At 39.2% G+C, this 19,743-nt stretch overlaps 1 protein-coding gene across 3 annotated transcripts; it reads right to left on the minus strand.

Annotated features, from left to right (window-relative positions):
- Window positions 1–1,914: 1,914 nt before the first annotated feature.
- On the minus strand, window positions 1,915–18,954 carry lhx9 (LIM homeobox 9). Of its 3 annotated transcripts, XM_044362033.1 has the most exons (6): window positions 16,686–18,954; window positions 12,732–12,975; window positions 11,543–11,745; window positions 10,014–10,372; window positions 6,162–6,364; window positions 3,321–5,529 (listed from the first exon to the last, which is right to left on the minus strand). In XM_044362033.1, exons 2-6 carry the CDS (start codon window positions 12,909–12,911, stop codon window positions 5,275–5,277), a joined length of 1,200 nt encoding a protein of 399 aa, XP_044217968.1. In that variant the 5' UTR covers window positions 12,912–12,975; window positions 16,686–18,954; the 3' UTR covers window positions 3,321–5,274. The 3 variants fall into 3 exon arrangements, with proteins under 3 accessions (XP_044217970.1, XP_044217968.1, XP_044217969.1); XM_044362035.1 differs by lacking the exons at window positions 3,321–5,529; window positions 16,686–18,954 and adding an exon at window positions 1,915–2,887 and having other exon boundaries at window positions 12,732–13,310; XM_044362034.1 differs by lacking the exon at window positions 16,686–18,954 and having other exon boundaries at window positions 10,014–10,369; window positions 12,732–13,310.
- Between the last annotated feature and the right edge of the window lie 789 nt (window positions 18,955–19,743).

Below are 19,743 nucleotides of genomic sequence, written 5' to 3' on the forward strand. Positions count from 1 at the left end.
ACTAAGTGTTTATTAAAGCAGATAATACATCTCAGAGTATATTTGTGAAAAATTATAATTTCTCACGTGAAGACATATGTTATACTATTACAATTGTGTTTTACTATATTGTCATTCATGATCTGTTTATGAACCTGCCTCCACTTATGGATGACCACAGCAGGAGTTTTGTTGTTGATGAATACATCGATTCGATCTGCTTACATCTACATTATAGTATGTTTAAAACCATTTACAAATCATAAACTGTTCATGTACTACTTATAAATGCTAAAATACAGGATATTAAAGTAAAGTGTTACCGTAGATACATTTAAAATGTTGAAAATATCTTTACGTTTACCTTTTACAAACTAGTGGACTTGAATGACCATCCATTCACATCTGTTTTGGTGTCATCTATAAATGGTATATATCTTTCATTATTGACCCACTTTTATTTGGATGTTTGTGCTGGATTTCATGTATTTTTTTGTGTCATATATATATATCGCACTCACCCAAGCTTTATGAACAAACTGTGTGACAGCAAATCGTCAGTATCGTCAGCATTGTTTTTGTACAGTCATAGTACACAAGGGTTGTCATTTAACAGGAAGAAGAGACAAGGATGTCACTTGGCAGGAGCCCTCCTTTCTTACCTGCTGAGGTCTCTGCACAGACAGGTGACGCGATATGTATCTTTTTACATTTAGATTATAGAAAAAGTAAGCATGTGAGGTTGAAATTAGGATTATCTCACTATGATATCAAGTAGATTACATGCATGATTGTAGCACTGCTAGCCTCAGTGTTTTTACATGTAACTATTCTTTCTTCATACATATCTTTTTAATATACTGTATGTCTTAGGAAATAAAACACAAAATACCTTGACTAGAGTGAAGCAATCCCATTGGTGAGGAGGAGGCTGATCAGGCATTGCTTGTTATACAAATACATATACACACACACACACATACACACTCATGCACACACAAATGTTAACGATAAGATGCATTCCAGTCACCAGCAGCTCAACAGCAAACCCCTGAAATTCTTGTCAACACGGGGCCATGATGTTGTCCAGAATTTTCATCCTTCAGCTCCAAAACTGAGCAAGGCTGGCTGTGTTTGTTTGTGTTTCTGCTCCAGCCCTGCTTCCTGTAGTTCTGTGGTGTCAACCCGCCCACCGTCCTCCCATCAGACCCGGGGAACACAGCCCTGCTGCCACAGCGCACAGGCACCCCAGCGACTGAGGTTTCCTCTTGGACTGACTGAAGTGTTTGCTGTTTCCCACATTGTTGGAATTCAACACCAGCCTGTTTACTGGTCCCCATGTGGCTTCAGTCTCTCTCTCTCTCACCCTGTTTCTTTCTCTTGTTTTTTCTCAACACACCTTCTTTACATGGTATACACACCCAGCATTCATACTAAGTAATGAGATAGTACACTACCACCAATAAAGAAATCATGTTCTTGTCTATATTACTGTTTGAATATTACATTGTTCATCCATATTTGCTACATATATGTGAGATATAACTCAAATCAAACTAGCCAATAAAATGTTGCTCGAATTGATTTTAGCTGTTATTACAAAAATGGTTACGTATGCAAGTGTGTGACCGTACTTTTAAATCACTTTTTTGAGTTTGAATGGAATTACACTGAAAAAAAAATATTGTTTGCTATAAATAGTAAAAATGCCAGATGAAATATAATCTATAAAAGCGTGAATCTTAAGTGTAGAAGCCAAATGTTTAGGAATGTTATGACATGCAGTAGAGCTACTGCTTTCATGTACATCCACAGTAATAAACCAATACCCTCTACAGTAAGCTGAATGTCAAGTAGAAATAAGCTTGAAGCATTACTATCCATGTCCTCACTGTGACATTTGTTTTTTTTTCCACTATATGGGCATCAGGGACATCATTTTCATATGCTTTATTTTGCAGCTGACAATGAATCATACAATGAATCAAAGGAAATAATATACATCTCAAGGAAAATGTTAAGATGATGAGGCGCATGCAAAATGAGAATCTCTTCTTTATCTGCTTTGTTTTTTCACTTCCTTCCCTCGGTACAGCCAGATGGCAAAGCTCCAGCTCTGCAGTCCTCTTCATACACTCATCATATTTGATGGGCATCCTGCTGCCGAGTTTCAAGGAGGCCATGTGTTTACGAAATGACACTTGTGACAAAAGAAAACTTCTATTTAGCAAGCTGATTCTTGGGTGGGGTGCAAGGGGGCAGCAGCGTGTGTGTTCGTCTGTGTTTGTTTGTATGTGTGTGTGTGTGTAACAGTGTGTATGGTGGAGAGCAAGGATTGCGGGAATGTACAGTATATATTGTGCTTACATAGGAGCAAGGCAGTGGGAGAAAGGTTGCATGTCGTCGTGTGTGTGTGTGTGTGTGTGTGTGTGTGTGTGTGCTCGTACCAATAACATCCATACTGTCTCTTGTTTCACACTGTGGTCATGTTGGATGCCTTCTGTCTTTTAACCACATCCTGTGCCTTTCTGTGAGGTTTTTTTTTTTTTTTTTTACTATGTTACAATACATTTTATTTTCATTTTTGTGCATGTGCCATTCCAATACAGACAGTTTTTTTTTTTTCACATTGATATCATAAATATCATACATAGTGGGGTCTCCTCCGTTGATGGATTCAAACATTCAGGACAAACTTTTGTTTAGAAAAAATCATCTGTTGTACATTTGCAGCTGAAACAGGTTTTTATGTTGTTTATTTGTTCTCAATATTCTATCATCTTATCCTAATATTGTCTTTGTCTTCAATGGTGAGGAATTCCCATCAAAGTTTTCCCCTTCTGTTAATACTTTAGGGAATTTTCAAACGTCGGGATGTATGGCTGTAATGCCCCAAGATTTGTTCTCCCTGAAAGAAATGATAGAGTAAGAATATATTAACTACAGAGCAACCTGGCTTTACGGGGTCTGCATTTACTCTTAATTCATTTTAGGTTTACCAATATGTTATGCATAAATATATACTGCATATGTATATAGATATATATCAATATATGCTTTGCAGCATTCCTTTGATTTAAATTTTAAAGCCATGTTCATGCATTAAAAAGCAATTTCATGTTTTTGACTGCAGGGTTTAGATGCAAATCCATGGGGCATTACGTTAAAAACCATAAACATCATAAAATAGGAAATAGAAATTAAAAATGGAAGCAAAAATGAGGAACGACGTTTAACTGGTCATTAATAACTGAATGCTTTCTCTTTTGTTGATGTGAGAAACGAAAATTGTATTCAAGAAAGAACACAAAAATGGCAAGTGTAATGAAAAATAAAACCCATTTAAAGCAAAGTATTTTTTATTCACACAAATTTAATAAGATATATAACAACCGTTTGGTCCATAAATATTTAGGGGGAAATAGTTTCTATACACCATCTTTATCAAGAAACAGGGAAACATGGACAATCTTGATAGAACACTTACTGTACTCAACTATTAACACGAAGATCAATATATAAGGTTCTTGGATTACCCAACTATATCTGAAAGAGTGCACAAATGCTTTCTGTGACATCGCTGCCCCCTTTTTAACAGGATACACCATAAAAAGATCTTCGAAAATAAGATGCAAAACAGTACAAAACTAGTGAGGCGTCAAAAGGATGTGAATCAGTTAACAAAGAACACATATATCCTGAATTTCACAAACTTTCTCCCAAGTTATAGCATAAGGCACATAGTAGAACTGAGTTAGGCATCTACTTCATTAAGTAGATCTAGAGTACCACTTTGTTCTACAATAGAACAAATTGTGACGCTCACAATGAAATGTATCAACTCCATTGAAGATTTGCTCTCTTTCTCTTTCTTTTATCTCTATCTTTCAGCCAGAAGAAACATGTTTTTGGTCTGTTCAGTGGCAAGTGTCATTAAAGAAAGTATAAATATGGCCAAAAAGGAGAACACATGGACAATGATTTCCCACTGGCTGCCTCTTACGACTCCACCTATCTGAGGTCATTTGAATGTTCATGTCAGCTCTACAAATCTAGTCTGCAACGTTGCAACCACTTAATTTCTCACCCCTACTCCTTTTTCCCTTTTAAAATCACATCGTTACCCTGAGCAACATGATAAAAACTATAATGCACTTTTCACCGGGCAGTATATTGTCACTGTGCAATTGAGTTTATCTGTGGGTCTATGGATATGTTTGCTAGTATCCATTTGACTACGGCTAATCTATGAGGCCAACAAATCCGAAAAAGTGCTCTGTCATGAAAACAATCGATTACAACAGTGCCCATAAACTGCTCTCCAATCGGAATTTCTCTTCCTGATCTCTAATTATCAAACCATTTCTGTCAATGTGACTGCATTACATGTTGAACAGTTACCACTGTACAGATTGTGGGATTTGCTTCTTTCTCTTTATCACAGTAGAGTTTTGAATCAAGACAAAACGTTATGTTGTGGTTTCAGCATCTACCCGCCATATAAGCTGCAATAGTTAGGTGCTTAGGAAATCCAATTTAGATGTTTAACATGTAGCTCTGTGAGATATCCCAATGTCTGATTCCATCCAACTCAGTCTAAAGACTGAAACATTCGGAAATAATTAAAGCCTGTTTTCTGGAGTTACCCATATACAGAACATTCTACAAGTTTATTTCCCAAATTATTCAAAAACAGAAAAAAAAAATCTTTAAATTGGATAGTGCGAACACAGTGCATACATATACAGGTTTCTGAGGGCAAAATAGTCATATTATTTTAAAATTACCAATTAACCATAAATTAGGAAGGGCTCACTTTATCATAATTCAAAACAAATGTACAAATAAAGTCAAATCAAGTAAAAAAGAATTCTAGTTTTCCAAACAAGCTTTGAGTTAACTTATTTTTTTCCAGTGAATTGTGGAATCCATGACAATTTTCTAATGCTTTCAACTTCAAAATGTCCCGTCCAGAATCAATCTCTGCATACTGTAAGTCAACTACAGACACGGCTGCCATGCGGTTTCAAATGCTACACATTAAAATGATTTTCTTGTGTTTTAATGTGGTCGCTGCTGTTCTTGCTCTTGTTGTTCTTGTTTGTGTACACAGTACAGCACTTTCTGTTCCAAGGAGCTGTCTCTGGTTGATTTAAAGGTGTCACTTAAAAAAATAAAATGTAAATTGAGGAAAGAAAATTTAAAAAAAAAAAAAAAAGAAAAGAAAAAACAAAAAAAAAAACCAAAAAAAAAAAAATCAGATAAAATAAAAATCAGTCTGCTAGAGATAGCTTGTTAGAAAAGGTTTGTCAAGGTAGTTTGCGAAGGGCTCCCCGAATCATGGCTGTCCAAACTAGAGGTGACGGAGGTCACTACAGTGATAGAGGGGTTTGTCAGGTCTGTTAGTGTGGCCGCGCTGGAGGGGGGGGTCAGGGCCCCACTCTCGGATGAGGGTGGAGGGAGTGAGGTGCCATCAGCCTTATCAACACCTCCATTCTCCTGTCGCAAAACGTTCCTTCTGAATTTGGCTCTTGCGTTTTGGAACCAAACCTGCAAACCAATCCCAGTGTGGCTTTTACTTTTTGTGTTTAAGTAGGAATTATTTTTTAAAAAAGAAAGTATCATTTCTCTCCATGAATATACAGTAGTTTACATTACATGTTATCACAGCTATTACTGTATCAAGTTGCCTTATGTATATATATGGCAATTTATGGCAATTTTCATACATTATTTTGAGCTTTAGGGGCAGAGAACAATGAACCAGTTAGCACCTGAACACTGAATACAAGAGTGTGGATTTTAATAGCAATCAAAAAGTATCCCATTATTTTAAATATTTTATCTGTGAGAGTTTACTTCAGTTCCACAGATAAAAAGGACATGTGCACTCTCATTATAAATAATATTATCTACAGTTTAACACTTAGCTTTCTACGCTTAGGAACTACTTTTCTCCTTTCTTTCCCAAAAAAATAACATTTAAAGATCTACAAAATTTCAGATAAAAAAACCCCTGGATATACATCTAATGACTAAATGGACCAATCAAACAAACAAAAACAAAAAGATGACTTTAGTGATAATTTGGGTGTGAAATGAGAGGGACATGGAGGAGGAGTGGGGTGCAGACACAGATATGGGGGTGATCAGATCAGTAAGAAGAATGGCTCTCTGCTTACCTGTAGAACTCTCTTAGTGAGGCCTGTTTTCTGGGCCAGCTGCTTTAAGTCCTTGGCATCTGGGTTGTGGTTGATGGCAAAGTAGGATTTCATTGTCCGCAGCTGATGGTGCTTGAAGGAGGTCCGCATGCGTTTGGTCTTCTGTGTTGGAGGGTAGGACTGCTGGTCCCGGTCCAAGTGATCGGTGTCGTTCTCGTTACAGCCTGAGAGGGCAAAGAGCAGAGCACAGGGACGGCTGAATGTCTGAAAGGACTTCAAAAACTGTAAATAAAAATTAAACTCAGCAAGGGATTTAGTTTAATTTACGTGAAAGTTTACTCCACCCAAGGATTTTCTTGAGACAAGTGATAGACGACTGACTGGTAATAAAGAGGATTACTCCAGTATCAAGTTAATGTTATTCAAAACCAGAAGCTGCTTAAATCAAATTATTTGCACTGGCGACTAATGAGATGTTTCGCTAGTTTTACAGCCAAATATTGAATTTAAAATATCGTTGCATGTCAATTTTAGCAGAGAGAGAAATGACTGTAGTTTCATTAATTTCCATTGACTTGTTATGTTATAATTGTTATACCTGCATGTCATTAAATGAGGAATTAGTGTATTTAAATGTAATAAGAATATGTGAATCAGCGACAGTGAAAAAAGTGAATGAACAGATAAAAATGAAATTAATTTAGGCTCTTTACATGTGTATAATTAGATATTTCAGTTATTGTGGTTTTAACATAAACTGCAGTTGTAGATTTCAAACAAAGCAAGTAGATGTATTTTAAACACACACTGGGACTGGGATAAATTATTTCTGCTGGTGTTTGCAAAGATTAATAGGCCTAATGGGCCTCATTTGTCAATAGATTAGTATGTGTAAAATACTTAAAGATGGTGCAAAAAACGGATACACTAAATTAAATGCGTGCACGGCGAAACAGTGCTGGTGGAACATTTATCACTGTATTAAGAAAAAAATTCTTAACACACAACTTTAGTGGGATATTTTTTTTATAAATGCAATCTCTGCAAAAATACCATACTGTTGCGCCAGTGAAAATCCCAACGCCACATAAATACTTGTAAGTTAAATTAGGAAATGAGTGACTGTAAATACACAGCGAAAACACCCTCAATGAACACTGATTCTTTATTGATTTTTAATTTTACTATAGAATCTAGTTTCTAAACAAGAACAGGTGTTATAAGATCTCAACTCTTACTTTACTGCAGATGCAGAGAGAAGAACTAGCCAACAAACAATAAGCATAGGATTTCTAAATTATATAGTAGGTTGTATTGATTTCTTTGTTTTCTTGTAACCGAAATGCTGACCAGTTGTTTTTCTCAGTGGCTGAAAAAATCTCAAATGAATTATGCCAACACTTTATCATGAGGATGCAGTGCAAACACTTTCCCACACATCAATTACTGGGTCATGGAAAATAACAGATCATTTTAAATAAAGGAGGTACAGATTTACTATTCTACATGGCAATATGTTATGGTCCATGTTACAATAGTGTGAGTGATGTTTTTTGTTATATGAGACTTCTTCTGACATCTATACACACCATTAATATGACAATCATTGACATCTATGCTCTTCTGTTCCAGCCTTCACTGGATTGTGTTTCACTTGATATTACCCACTAGGGGTCTCTATATCCAAACAAGACCAAACTTTACTGAGTGGTGTGGAATACACAGTAGACCCACACCTTTCCCTGGTGGAAACAAACATGAATGTGCTCGCTACAGAAGAAACAAAACCTCAAACAAAACCTCATCCTATTTGTCATGAATATGAGTTTCCTGATCTGCAGAATGATATATTAACCTACCAAACAGTGTGAGACTGAAATGAGAGGTGTGTGTGTGTGTGTGTGTGTGTGTGTGTGTGTGTGTGTGTGTGTGTGTGTGTGTGTGTGTGTGTGTGTGTTTGGGATATTATATCCCTGCATAGAAAAAAAAAGAGCACTTTGGAAAAGAGAAAATAAAGACTAAATCTTGCAGTTGTTTCCGATCTAAATTAATCTCAGTTTTTATTTTTTCATTACATTTTTTTTATATCCAAGTTAGTGGCTAATTTGAATCGTATGTGGTGGTCAAAAATCCATCACAGAATTATAACATTTACAACATTTAAAAAAACAAACCAAAAAAAAAAGGCACTCAAGCATAAAAAGCCAATAAGCTTCTTTTGAAATATGAATATATTCTATTCTATTCTATTCTATTCTAGTCTATTCTTCTTCCACCTATTTAAATATCCCAAATGAAAAATATAATATTCCCACTGGGACATTACTGTGTCTGTGCTGCTTAATAATGACTTCACAGGGACATTATCTCACTGTATTTTATTTTATGCCTTTTTCCATTACTATGGGATTTTCTTTTGTGCATTTTTTTTTTTTTTTACCTGTTGTGGTTGATGTTTTAAAGCTTTTCTGTGGTTGGCATGTCGTCCTATTAAAGAAAAATCACAGGACTACTATAGCTATTTCCTATTAAATCATCCATGAGAACTTTAGGATTTGCATAATCTCTTGGAATTGTGTTTACGAATAACAAACCAAAGCCCTTTCAACCGGAGCGCTGACTGTACAGTGCTGTGTTTTTCAGCCCCTGGCCTCTCCCTGCAGCAGGCCCCTCTGCACGGCGCTGCTGTGTCCCTGAGAACTGTGCTGACCGCCGCACAGGAGGCCAGGGATTCCAACGTCACCTCCAATTAACGAAGAACAATTAACGCGCAGATTACCCTTATTCCTCCCTATTCAGCAGGAACAGAGGAAACTTGGCGCACAATGACAAACTTTCTCAACCGCACACTAATTCGCAGAAAGCGACAACAAAATGGGGACGCTGCAGGGGGGGGGTGGGGGTCGGGTTATAACATTCAGCGATTCAATGCAAGATCTGAGATGAAACCTATTTAACAGTAGCTTAATGTAGACTGCGATGTTTTTTCTACCCCCAACAGAAGTCAAAGACAGGCAAAACATTATTTTTATTTGGCCACAATTTTTACGCAAACTTAATTTACCCCCCTCAAACTAACTCTATTCATCTATTTTGACCTAATATAAGCCTTAATGATAAAAGTCGATGCGCAAGTTGACGGCGAGGTCAGATTTCGATCATTCTCGTTGCAACACACGCCAAAGTTGCAAACACAGAAACGGTGCGTAAAAGACGCGTGGACAGAAAGCTGATCAATTAGCCCACGGCTGCAGAAGCCGTTACACGCAGACAATGTTCACTTATATTTTCATAGCCTACAGGACGGATGTATTCATTTCAGAAATGTAAGGCAGAGCTACAACTGTTACAGCTGGAGCATTTAGGAACTATCTGGATTAAAAAGCGAGGGTCTTTGTGCGTAATGGAAACAAAACCTACCTAGAAATTAAGATGAAAAACTGAATCATATTAATGAAGTGACTTATTTATTTGTTTATTTATTTACGTATTCGTGTGTGTAATTTTGACTTAATTTTCCTGATGTCGTATTTCTCAGCAGAGTCATTAGATTTTAATGAAGAATACAAAAACTACAATATAGCAAATATAGTAAAGTTCGGTCATTCAATGTCTCCCAGAGGCGTGTAGCCTACTTAAGAAATAGTTCAATGTTTACATTCACAGTAATTTCGGTGTGTTTTACTGCAGATTTCACCGTCCCACTGCTAGGCCTGTCTACATACTATTTGGGTAAACAGTTTTACGCTACAGGTCAATTCTGCACTAAACTTAACCATGACCTCCTCTTGCAGACTGAATGTAAATTGTTTTCTAATGTGTGTTTGTCCATACTTGACGTGAGGCCCTGGTCTAAGCAGCATGCTGTCTCACCTGTGTTATAGCTGGGTATATCTATCCCCATGGCCGGACTCTTCCTCTTGCGCGGCCTTCCCTTCTGTGCCGTGCCGGTGCCGTTAAAGTAAGGGAGGGTGAGGCCGCCGCCCTTGGCTGCCAGCTCGGCGAAGTTGAGCTGGGGGTGATAGTCCGGTCCCTGCACCAGCGTCTCGAAGTGGAGCCGGCAGTACACCAGACTGTCCTTCATGCCGAAGTGGTCGCCCGTAGTCAGCGTCTTGTTGCAAGTGGTGCACGTGAAGCAGCTCAGGTGGTACACGGAGTCGCGCGCTCGCATCACCATCTCAGAGGCCGATATCCCGAGGTGGCAGCGCGCGCACCTCTGCACGGAGAACCTTCTGGAACAGACAAATCGTCAAAACACCTCGACCAAATGGGACAAACACAAAGACAGAAGCTCTGGGCAAGTTAACCTAAACATAACCTGCACTGTCAGGCTAAAAGTCGGCTAACATATGCCTTTGAGGGGTGTGTATATCTGTCAGTGTTTTACTGTTCATGGCCCTACTATAACAGGCCTATACATTGACATTACAATATGAGCTAATAGCCACGTCTGGCCTGAAACTGAGTTACGGCTTTTTGTATGGGCAACATTTTGTTTTGTGTATGTGGATTAAAGAATATTTTCGCTTTTAAAAGTTCAGCTACAGCCTCAGTGACAAAATATACAATTGCTAACTGACATTAAACACTAAAGGCTACTGGTGGGCAAAATGCTAGTAATGGTGAGACAGCTAACACTTTTGGCCTTGGTATTTAACGGCCTCACTTTTCTTTCATGGGTTATTTTTCATATAATACTGCATTAAAGGCTACATAACGTTTTGGCCTCTGCATTGTTGCCTATAACCCCGTGTTACAATCAGGGACAACAAATCTGACTCACAACACCATTTTTTCATTGGTTATTTTCCATATAGCCGCTGTACATACTGACAAAAGACACAAAGGAAGCTGAAATCGCACAAACACAAATGCACAACACTGTGCTCTTTTGTTTCTAATGAGGTGACACATATAGATTCAGAGATGCAGTTTTACACTGCAGTCAGAGCTTTAGAAACTATTAGCTCCATCTGAACCACAAATAAATAAAAATACAAATTCACATTCCTCCTTAACACTCTGCAGGGCTCTTGGGAGATTGTTTTCGATACTATTATATTTTATTCACACAAGATTGAGGCCTAATTGGGCCAAAAGTCTTCAGCATAAATCCTGGTGAACAACCACAGCCTGTTGAATCAGGGCTAACAGTGGTTCTTTAATGTTTTTTTTCCCTAAAATAGTCGTTGTTTGTTTATTTAAGAGTTTAAAAAGCATTTTCCTATAAAGCCAGCAGCGTACAGTAAACGGCCCGCCGCGTGCATGGCTGAGTGTACGCGCGTGCATGCGTGCGTGACATACTGACAGAAAGAGGGGGACTACATTTTTCTTTCTTTTTTTTTTTTTTTAGAAGACTTGTGGGGTAAATTTATAAAATGCTTAACCTTAATTTTTCTTACCTGTAGTAATCCTCCTTGCAATAGATACTCCCATCCTTGGCAAAACACGTTAGCTCCGATTCCAGCGCTAGTTTACATTCACAGCATTTGAGACACCGCAGGTGCCACTGTTTGTCCACGGCCAGGAGGTAGTATCTATCCGAAATCTTGCCACCACAGCCGGCACACAGAGCAGGCTTCTCCGGGCTCATAGAAGGCATGGTCTGGGTCAGAGAGAGAGAAGAAAGCTGATGGCCACTACTTTCTTCAACAGACTGGTAGGAAAATCTTATGCAACGTAAATGATTCAAAATAGTAACAACAGGATTACAGTGGCTTTTTTTGGCTATGTTATATTTAAATTTTCCCTATATTCCCAGCATAAAACGGCCTTTTGAAGACCAAACTAAACTCGATGTTAGCAAATACAGGCTTGGTGTGACAACAGGCCCCACCGAGGGAAGAAAGACCATTTATGAAACCACTGATTTTGTGAAATTAAGTGAATATCGATAAGTTTGAATAAAATTTACATTGATAACCTAACATCTCATTAGTTTAATCGATATTTTTCTTCGTAGGCAAATTCAAAACAAATTCACTTTAACAGTTTTGGACAGAAACATATTTTAAAATATTAACAACTATTCTTTTCAATTAAAAGCAAAAAGCACAAATATAATAATATTAATAATCATCATCATAATAAATCAACATGTTTTTTGTCAACAGTTATTTGTAGATATGTAACTGCCACAACTGAAATTGCTAAATTAGTTGTCAACAAACAAAATAATACAGCTCAATAGGCTTAGACATTATTTATGATGACAAGGGTAATACTGTAAGTCTTAAATATGTTTGCAGAGAACAACATGTCAAGTTGTGGCCAGTTACCGTTTTTACTAATTCTTTTGTGCTGATAATTGAGGAGCTATTAGGACATTTAAACTATCCAAGTGAAATTCACAATCCAAGAGAAAATGTATTGTGGATAAAGGTTTAGAACAAATTATTCTTATCTGAACTGAACAAAAAGGCGTAGGTGGAAATTTCTATCTGTTCTCCTTCCTACTCCAAAAAACAATTGCACGTTTCCTTGCACGTCGACGATGCCACAGTCGTGGTTAACGCAGCAGCAGCGGCGGCGGAGGTTATAAAAAAAAAAGAGTTTTATATTAATTCAAACACAGGTCGAGCTAGCTCTTACCGACTCCCTCCCGTTGAGCTGCATGCCCTTCGCCAGGCGCGACTCCGTTTTCGACCTTCTCTCCATCTCCTCCATGATCCCTTGGATGTGATCCCCGGAGATCCCGTGGAAAAGCATGGCTCCCGGTCCTGGACGCAACGTGCAACTGCCTGCCTCTGTCTTGCAGCCCACAACTTCCATATACTGTACTGTACTGCAGCGCTGCGCCCCGCTCTCTCAGCGCATCCAAATGGGCTTAGAGGCTCTGAGAGAGGCACACAAAACAACACAACCCCAAAGATTCAGATCACCTCCTCGCTTGAATGCAAAGGCAACTGGAAGAAAAGAAAAGAAAAGGAAAAAAAACCCCGAAGAAACTACAACATGGGTGGGACAGGAGGAGTGGTGGTAGTGGTGGTGGTGGTGGTGGTGGTGGTGCACCAGCTTTTTCCTTCTTCCGTGAATGTCTCTCCTCCAGGAAAAATATATAGTCCAACTGATGCGACAAACCGGTGTGGAAGTGGTAGTGGTGATGGGGAGGGAGGAGGAGGGGAGGGGGGGGCTACAGTGTAAACACTCGCCAAAAATAAAGACACAAAGTTTTTGTTGTTTCTTTTTTAGTGATTTCTCTCTCTCTCTCTCTCTCTCTCGCTCTCTCACTCTCTCTCTCTCTCTCTCTCTCTCTCTCTCCCGATTTCCCAGTCAGGGGTTCCTCGGTGCTTGGAGGTCAGGTTGGGACTGCCTGGATTTGAGAACCGTGTCCTATTTGTGAAGAGAGCAAAGCCTGCCCAGTCTGAATAATTTGGTAGGAGGAGTTCCCCCCTCTCTCTCTCTCTCTCTCTCTCCTCTCTCTCTGTCTCCCTCTCTCTCTCTCTCTCTCACTCCCTCTCTCTCTCCTCTCTCTCTCCCTCCATCGCCACTGATTTCTATTCAGCAACAAAGAGCTGTCACTCTTCCCTCAAAAACTCCCGATTCTGGCTGCGCGAAGGACCACTACTTTATGGTATTGACATTTTCATTACTTTTATTCCCCCATTTACAGGAGAGGAAGCTGGAGTGTAGTCATAAGTTGCATAAAACTGAAATTGACTTTTTTTCAAGTGTAAATATTTCATTTGTTTAACATCGCCTCGAACAAATAATACGCATATAAAGTATCATGAAAAAGTGTTATTAAAAGGGTCAGAAATAGACATCAATGAGTATAGATGACGTGCTCTTTGAAGATAGTTTATTTGATTTAATTATGAGCCTGATTTTTATTATTATATTATTATTTTGAATTTTTTTTTTAACAATTTAATTTGTCCTTAATCAGGTGGTTTGGTTGTCCCAAAATAACATTATAACTGTGTGTCTGTGTGGTATATGTTGTTTGGGGCGGGGCAGTGATCAGTGATAGGCTAGAGGGCGGGGACAGATTGCATTAAACAATTTGAAAGAAAAGAGTTGTTTTTTTTAACACAAATGAATGAGATTTTTTTTGGTTAAAAAAATAAAAGCAATTCTTTACGCCATGACAACCTCTTCACTCAAATAAGATAACCACACTCCAGGTTTTTTTTTTCTAAGCACTTAACGTGTGATGCTTCATGTATAATAAGCTTAATTTGATGTGGCGACGAAGCAAACACCTCTTTTATATAAATGTAGGCGAGTGTTTGCAATGCGGGATCAATTTTGGTCTCCATTTAAACGCTCATTTGAAACAGGAATTATTCAGTGGCAGAGCGTTCATAAACACGGCTCTTGTCTTTTCTCTGTCTCTTGAAATAGGCCAGAACCGTGTTACATATACAGGAGAGTTGATTTTTTATGAAAGCAGAAACAGGATTGTAACTGTAAACATATTTAATTTATCTTACAGGATATACAACGAGAAGCATGTAGAGAGATGAAATGTAAAAGAAAAAAACACCTCCAGTCAGTGGTCACCACATGGAAATCCCCTCTAGTTATTACATATTTTCAGAAAATGTTTTACAAATCTCTTTTATAACTGACGTGATATAATCTACGTTATCCAGGCGGCTGTGAAGCTGCACTATAAAGATCTATCTGTGTCAGTTTTAAAGGGTGTGAAAACTCTGTAACGCATTTTCTTTTAAAAAGAAAGCCAGACTGAATGGTTTTACCGTCCTGTAGTTGGCTACACAGGCCAAATATGATGACAACAAACCCAAATGAAGCAGCTCAAGGTCTGTTTTTTTGACAAACACAACACAGGCCTTTGCAGCTGAAATCTTGGACAACGAGGCAAGGTCGATGACTGAAGATTTTTTTTTTTTTTTTGCCATAAAACAATACACCCTGGCTCAATCTGTGACTCGGCTTTGGTCCCATTAATAGATTTACTGAGGCTCAGGGGGGTTTGCAGGTGTGGATGCTTCATCTCAAGACGTGTTACATTATCTCATGTGTGCACCCCCCCTCCTCCTCCTCCTTCCACACACACACACACACACACACATACACACACACACCATGAAGTTGTGTTGGCTTTAATTGGAGGCCCCTTGATAACAGCGCTATAAGACAAGGCTGTAACCCTCCTGGACGGCCTGGACCTGCAGCTGTGCGCTCTGTCAGTGTCTCAGCACCAGCGAGAGAGCGGTGAAAAGGACACACGGATTTCATTTCACCTGGACACAGACACCCTGAGAGGAATGATCAACTCAACTCTGTGTGATATTTAATCTGGCTGCTGTTTTTTGCCCCCACCTCTCCCCTTAAATCTTCTCCGGAAATAAAAAGAGAAAGGCAACAACTGATTTCCCCAATTTGGACACATATTACATCGCGTATATGTTCGTTTTTTTTTTTTATGAAGACATCTATCATACCGTTAATGTCGATAAAGAATACTGATTTGACCCGTTGCCTCCAGCAGTGACATTTCATTTGACTGAAGAGGGTTTAACAATGTGTCAGTGAACACAAGGGGCTGAGGGAATAATGTCTTTTTGTTGTCGTGTTGTTTTGTTTCCTTTCTTTTGCATCTAATTGGGATGTTACTAAATAGGAGGCAATATACTAATGACTTGTTTTGCCTTCTGTAATCATTTCATAATGTCACCATTTTCTGCAGAGATAGGCTACAATACGTGAAATCAACCTTTTATCAAAACTAAGTGCCTGAATTTGAAATAATAATTCTGTTTTTTAATGTTTTTCTAAATCCATGTCTTGAATTTATCCATCTAGTTATTGTATGTTACCTATCACATGTCGTTACTGGCTTAAAATAAATGGAAGTAAGTTAATCTGGGCGATGTTGTGTCATTTTTCGTTTAGTTAATGAGAATGATTTGCCCTAATTTTAGATTTGTGATCTTGTTTGACCAAATTAAGGCTTGAAAAAAAACGCATAATACTTGCTGATTATTCCTCTATATTACCGTGCTTCGTTTAAAACCTGGGCGCCTTTAAAAAAGAAGAAGAAGAAGAAGAAGAAAACAGAAAAAAGTGAAATTAAAACAGTATTAACAACCATGTTTACAATGGCGTGTACACCCAGGATGGCTCAGTGGGCCACGGACTTTTACCATTTAAAATAATAATAATAAAAATAATATTATATCTCAGCTATTAAAACAAAATTACTTAGACTATATTTTCAGAAAAGCGTCACATTATATTTCCCCCTGTACCGTCCATAGATCCTAAATGACTTTAATACTTCGTGCAAATGCCTTGTTAATACATTTATATCATTAAGATTTATGTCAGCCTAAAAATATTTGTTTACAAAATTCCGCAAATAAAAATATAGCATAAGAGGAGTGAGTTTAGGTGGGCTCACCTTCCTTCTCATCCCTGAGACCATTACCTATGTCACTGTATTTATTTATCATGCATTACATCAGTCGCGCATTGCTTCACACGCTTTCCTCCCGCCGTTTTGATTTATATTTTTGTTAATAAATCTCTTATTTTTCCTAAGAAGACATATAGCTACTATAGAGAAGCTCTTACCTGAGGCTGTGCTGTGTGAGATCCCTGTGCAGAGTGCAGGCTGAGGAGCTCCGGACTGTCTGCAGCGTGCAGAGGAGACAGAGGAGACGCTGCCGGTAGATGGGGGCTGTTCCTCGTTTCTGAGCTACAGTTCTAGTTCGAGCGTCAATTAAAACACAAGACATTTAAATATTCCTCTGTCATATGCAGGCAGCCCTCAACGCACCACAGCACGCGCAAATGCACAGAAAAATGTGCAGCCATGAGCCAATGGCCTACTCAGCATGTAGGTTATAATGTGTGATGGAGCCAAAGATTACAGAAGCATAAACTACATGATATAGAGCCGATAATCGCCACATGGCAAAGGAATATCATTACATACTACAAGATCTACGAATATTTTAGGTGTATTTTTCTATATAAATGCTATTATAACTATAATGTAGCTATTAATTCAGACCCTAAAGTTTTGTTATAGAGCCAAAGGATGAATACATTTTGCAACCAGTATTAGGTAGGTTCAAGTGTATAAATATATAAGCTATGATGGAATTAATAACCACAAAATGTATAATTGTTTATACGTTAGTTCATACTGTATGAGATCCAAATCAAATGAGTGCAGCAGCTCTAATTACAGTGGTTAGAGAACAGAGGTTTGTGTGGATAAATCATTAGATAAGTCTATAGTCAAACCAGATCAATCAATCTGACAAAGATATGGAGCACAACAAAACAAGCCTGCAGGGAAAAGAAGAAAATGGACTGACAACACCAAATGACAAAATACGAAATCATTTTCGACATGAAAGTGCTAAATATTTTAATAGTTTAACTCGTTTTTATTGTGTGGACTTGGATCTAAATGTGGGAGAGTAACCTAAACCAAACAGTGGTAGTCTAACGATTACAGAAGACTTTCTTTTTATGGCGGACGATCATTAATTTCAACGTCATCAAAACAGTGCAGGTGTAAATAATGCATTCAAGATGAAATTTGATGGGAATTGTATAACCGAGCTCATCCTCTGGATTATATTGTCCATTGATTATATTGAATGAATCCTCCAAAAATAGCAACATTATTGAAATAATTTTATTTTGGCGTTAATATTTCGTTTCCTGGGAACTGTGACGTAAGCTGTGCGTCTCCATCTATCTCACCTGGAGAATCGTGCTGACAAACTTCATATAAATTCAATGCAATATTGATTGTTATTTCTCACTCTACACACAGTTGGCCTCATATTGCAACATCTAATGAATAAACACGTTTTGATGATGAAAAATTCACCACTACTTAATAATGTCAAGTTTTAAGTAGCCTAAATATTAATATTGTTTATGTTTTGAAGATGTTCTGGTTGTACTTGACCTCTAATGAGACAATATAATGTTGCTTTTTTTTCTCCATTGCATTGGATTATTATTCACCTGATAGGCTGAACAGAATGACAACCAGCCACTGAATAATCATAACACTGGTAACAAAATGTAAAACACTTTTAAATGCATGGTGCCTCCACCTGAATTATATATTTACTGTTAACGTGACAAAGGGAGGTCATCCAGAAGACAGGGTGACCTAAAGCTACTCATACTGGCCACTTGGAGGACGAAACACTGAGGTTTAGATGGACTGATTTCAATAGACAACAAGTGAAAAGAATAATGTCTGAGTGAGCACTGAGGCTGAGAGCGAAGGGTGACAATTAATTAAACCTCTGTACTGCTTGCATAAATGATCATGTGCCATACTGCTAACAGTCATTTTGCTTCGCTCCTTCCGCCTGGTTTGACATCACAATGTATCTCATCAATAATGCAACGGCACTGAGATCCATTTCACTGTGTACCAAGACGCGTACGGAGCACACAGCGTTTTCCGAGAATGATACCCAAGCAGGCTCTGCAGCATGCTCGGTTCAACGGGAAACCACAGATATACAGCACCAACCGGGATGCCTGACTGCCTGCCTGCCTGCCTGCCTTCCTCCCTGCCTGCCTGCCTGCCTGCCTGGCTCCTCTCTGCTGTAGGGCATGGTGGTTAGATTACCACACATCCAGGGTTCATCTGGCGTTATCATTTCTGGGTCACCTCAAGTGACACTCAGCTCTCAGTCACTCCCAAAGCATGGCCAGAAAAGCAACGGAGGAAGAGAGGCAGGGAGGAGGAGAGGAAGGCGGAGGAGGCGGGAAGGCTCTCCCAGGATCCACTGTGGTGCAGGGAACCACAGGCTAAACACTGACAGAATGAAGGAGAGGAGTGGGAAGGGAAGGGAAGGGAAGGGAAGGGAAGGGAAAGGGGAGGGGGGGGGGGGGGGGGGGGGGGGGGGGGGGGGGGTTTGAGGAGGAGGAACAGAGGGAGGAGTGAAGCACTGTAAAGCTGTATCCCAGTCACATGTATCCCAGTCACATGAACCTGGTGGGTGGGTGAGAGGATGGTGAGACATCCTGGAAATATTTACAAACACACAGTGGACATGGCTTCATAATTATTGGAGGAAAGGAAATATCAAAATGCACAAGCAGTGATGAAATACAGCCAGAGTGCTGTTTTTATGGCTGATACCCAGAATTAAAATGTCTAACAGTGATTCAGTAAAATAATGATAGACAAGAATAATCCTATAAATAGATTTTTGCGTCTCAATCCCCATGTATCCTGTTTTTCATTTCCACCCTTATTTTCTCTCTCCAGGTCTTTCTCCTTCACTTTTTCCCCTCCTCCAGCTCCCCCGCTTCTTCCACTTTCTCTTTTCTGTCTCTTCCAACCACGCTCCCCCACCCCTCCCTTCACCCCCTCACACACACCCCACACCCCCCCCCACCCCTCCCTTCACCCCCTCACACACACCCCACACCCCCCCCACCCCACCCCCTACTTCCCTCCACCCCTCCTTCGATCTCCTCCCTGCTCTGCTCTGCTGGAGCTCAAATCACAACCCCGGTCCCTGGCAGATGGAGGATAGGAGAGAGAAGCTCTTAACTAGCCAGCCTGAGCCTCTACTCTCTGCACACCAACTGCTGCCTGCCTCCCCTCCCTGCCTCCAGAACAGCTCCAATAGCACACCGC

The sequence above is a fragment of the Thunnus albacares genome, chromosome 9 (assembly GCF_914725855.1).
Source record: "Thunnus albacares chromosome 9, fThuAlb1.1, whole genome shotgun sequence".
Classification (NCBI taxonomy): domain Eukaryota; kingdom Metazoa; phylum Chordata; class Actinopteri; order Scombriformes; family Scombridae; genus Thunnus; species Thunnus albacares.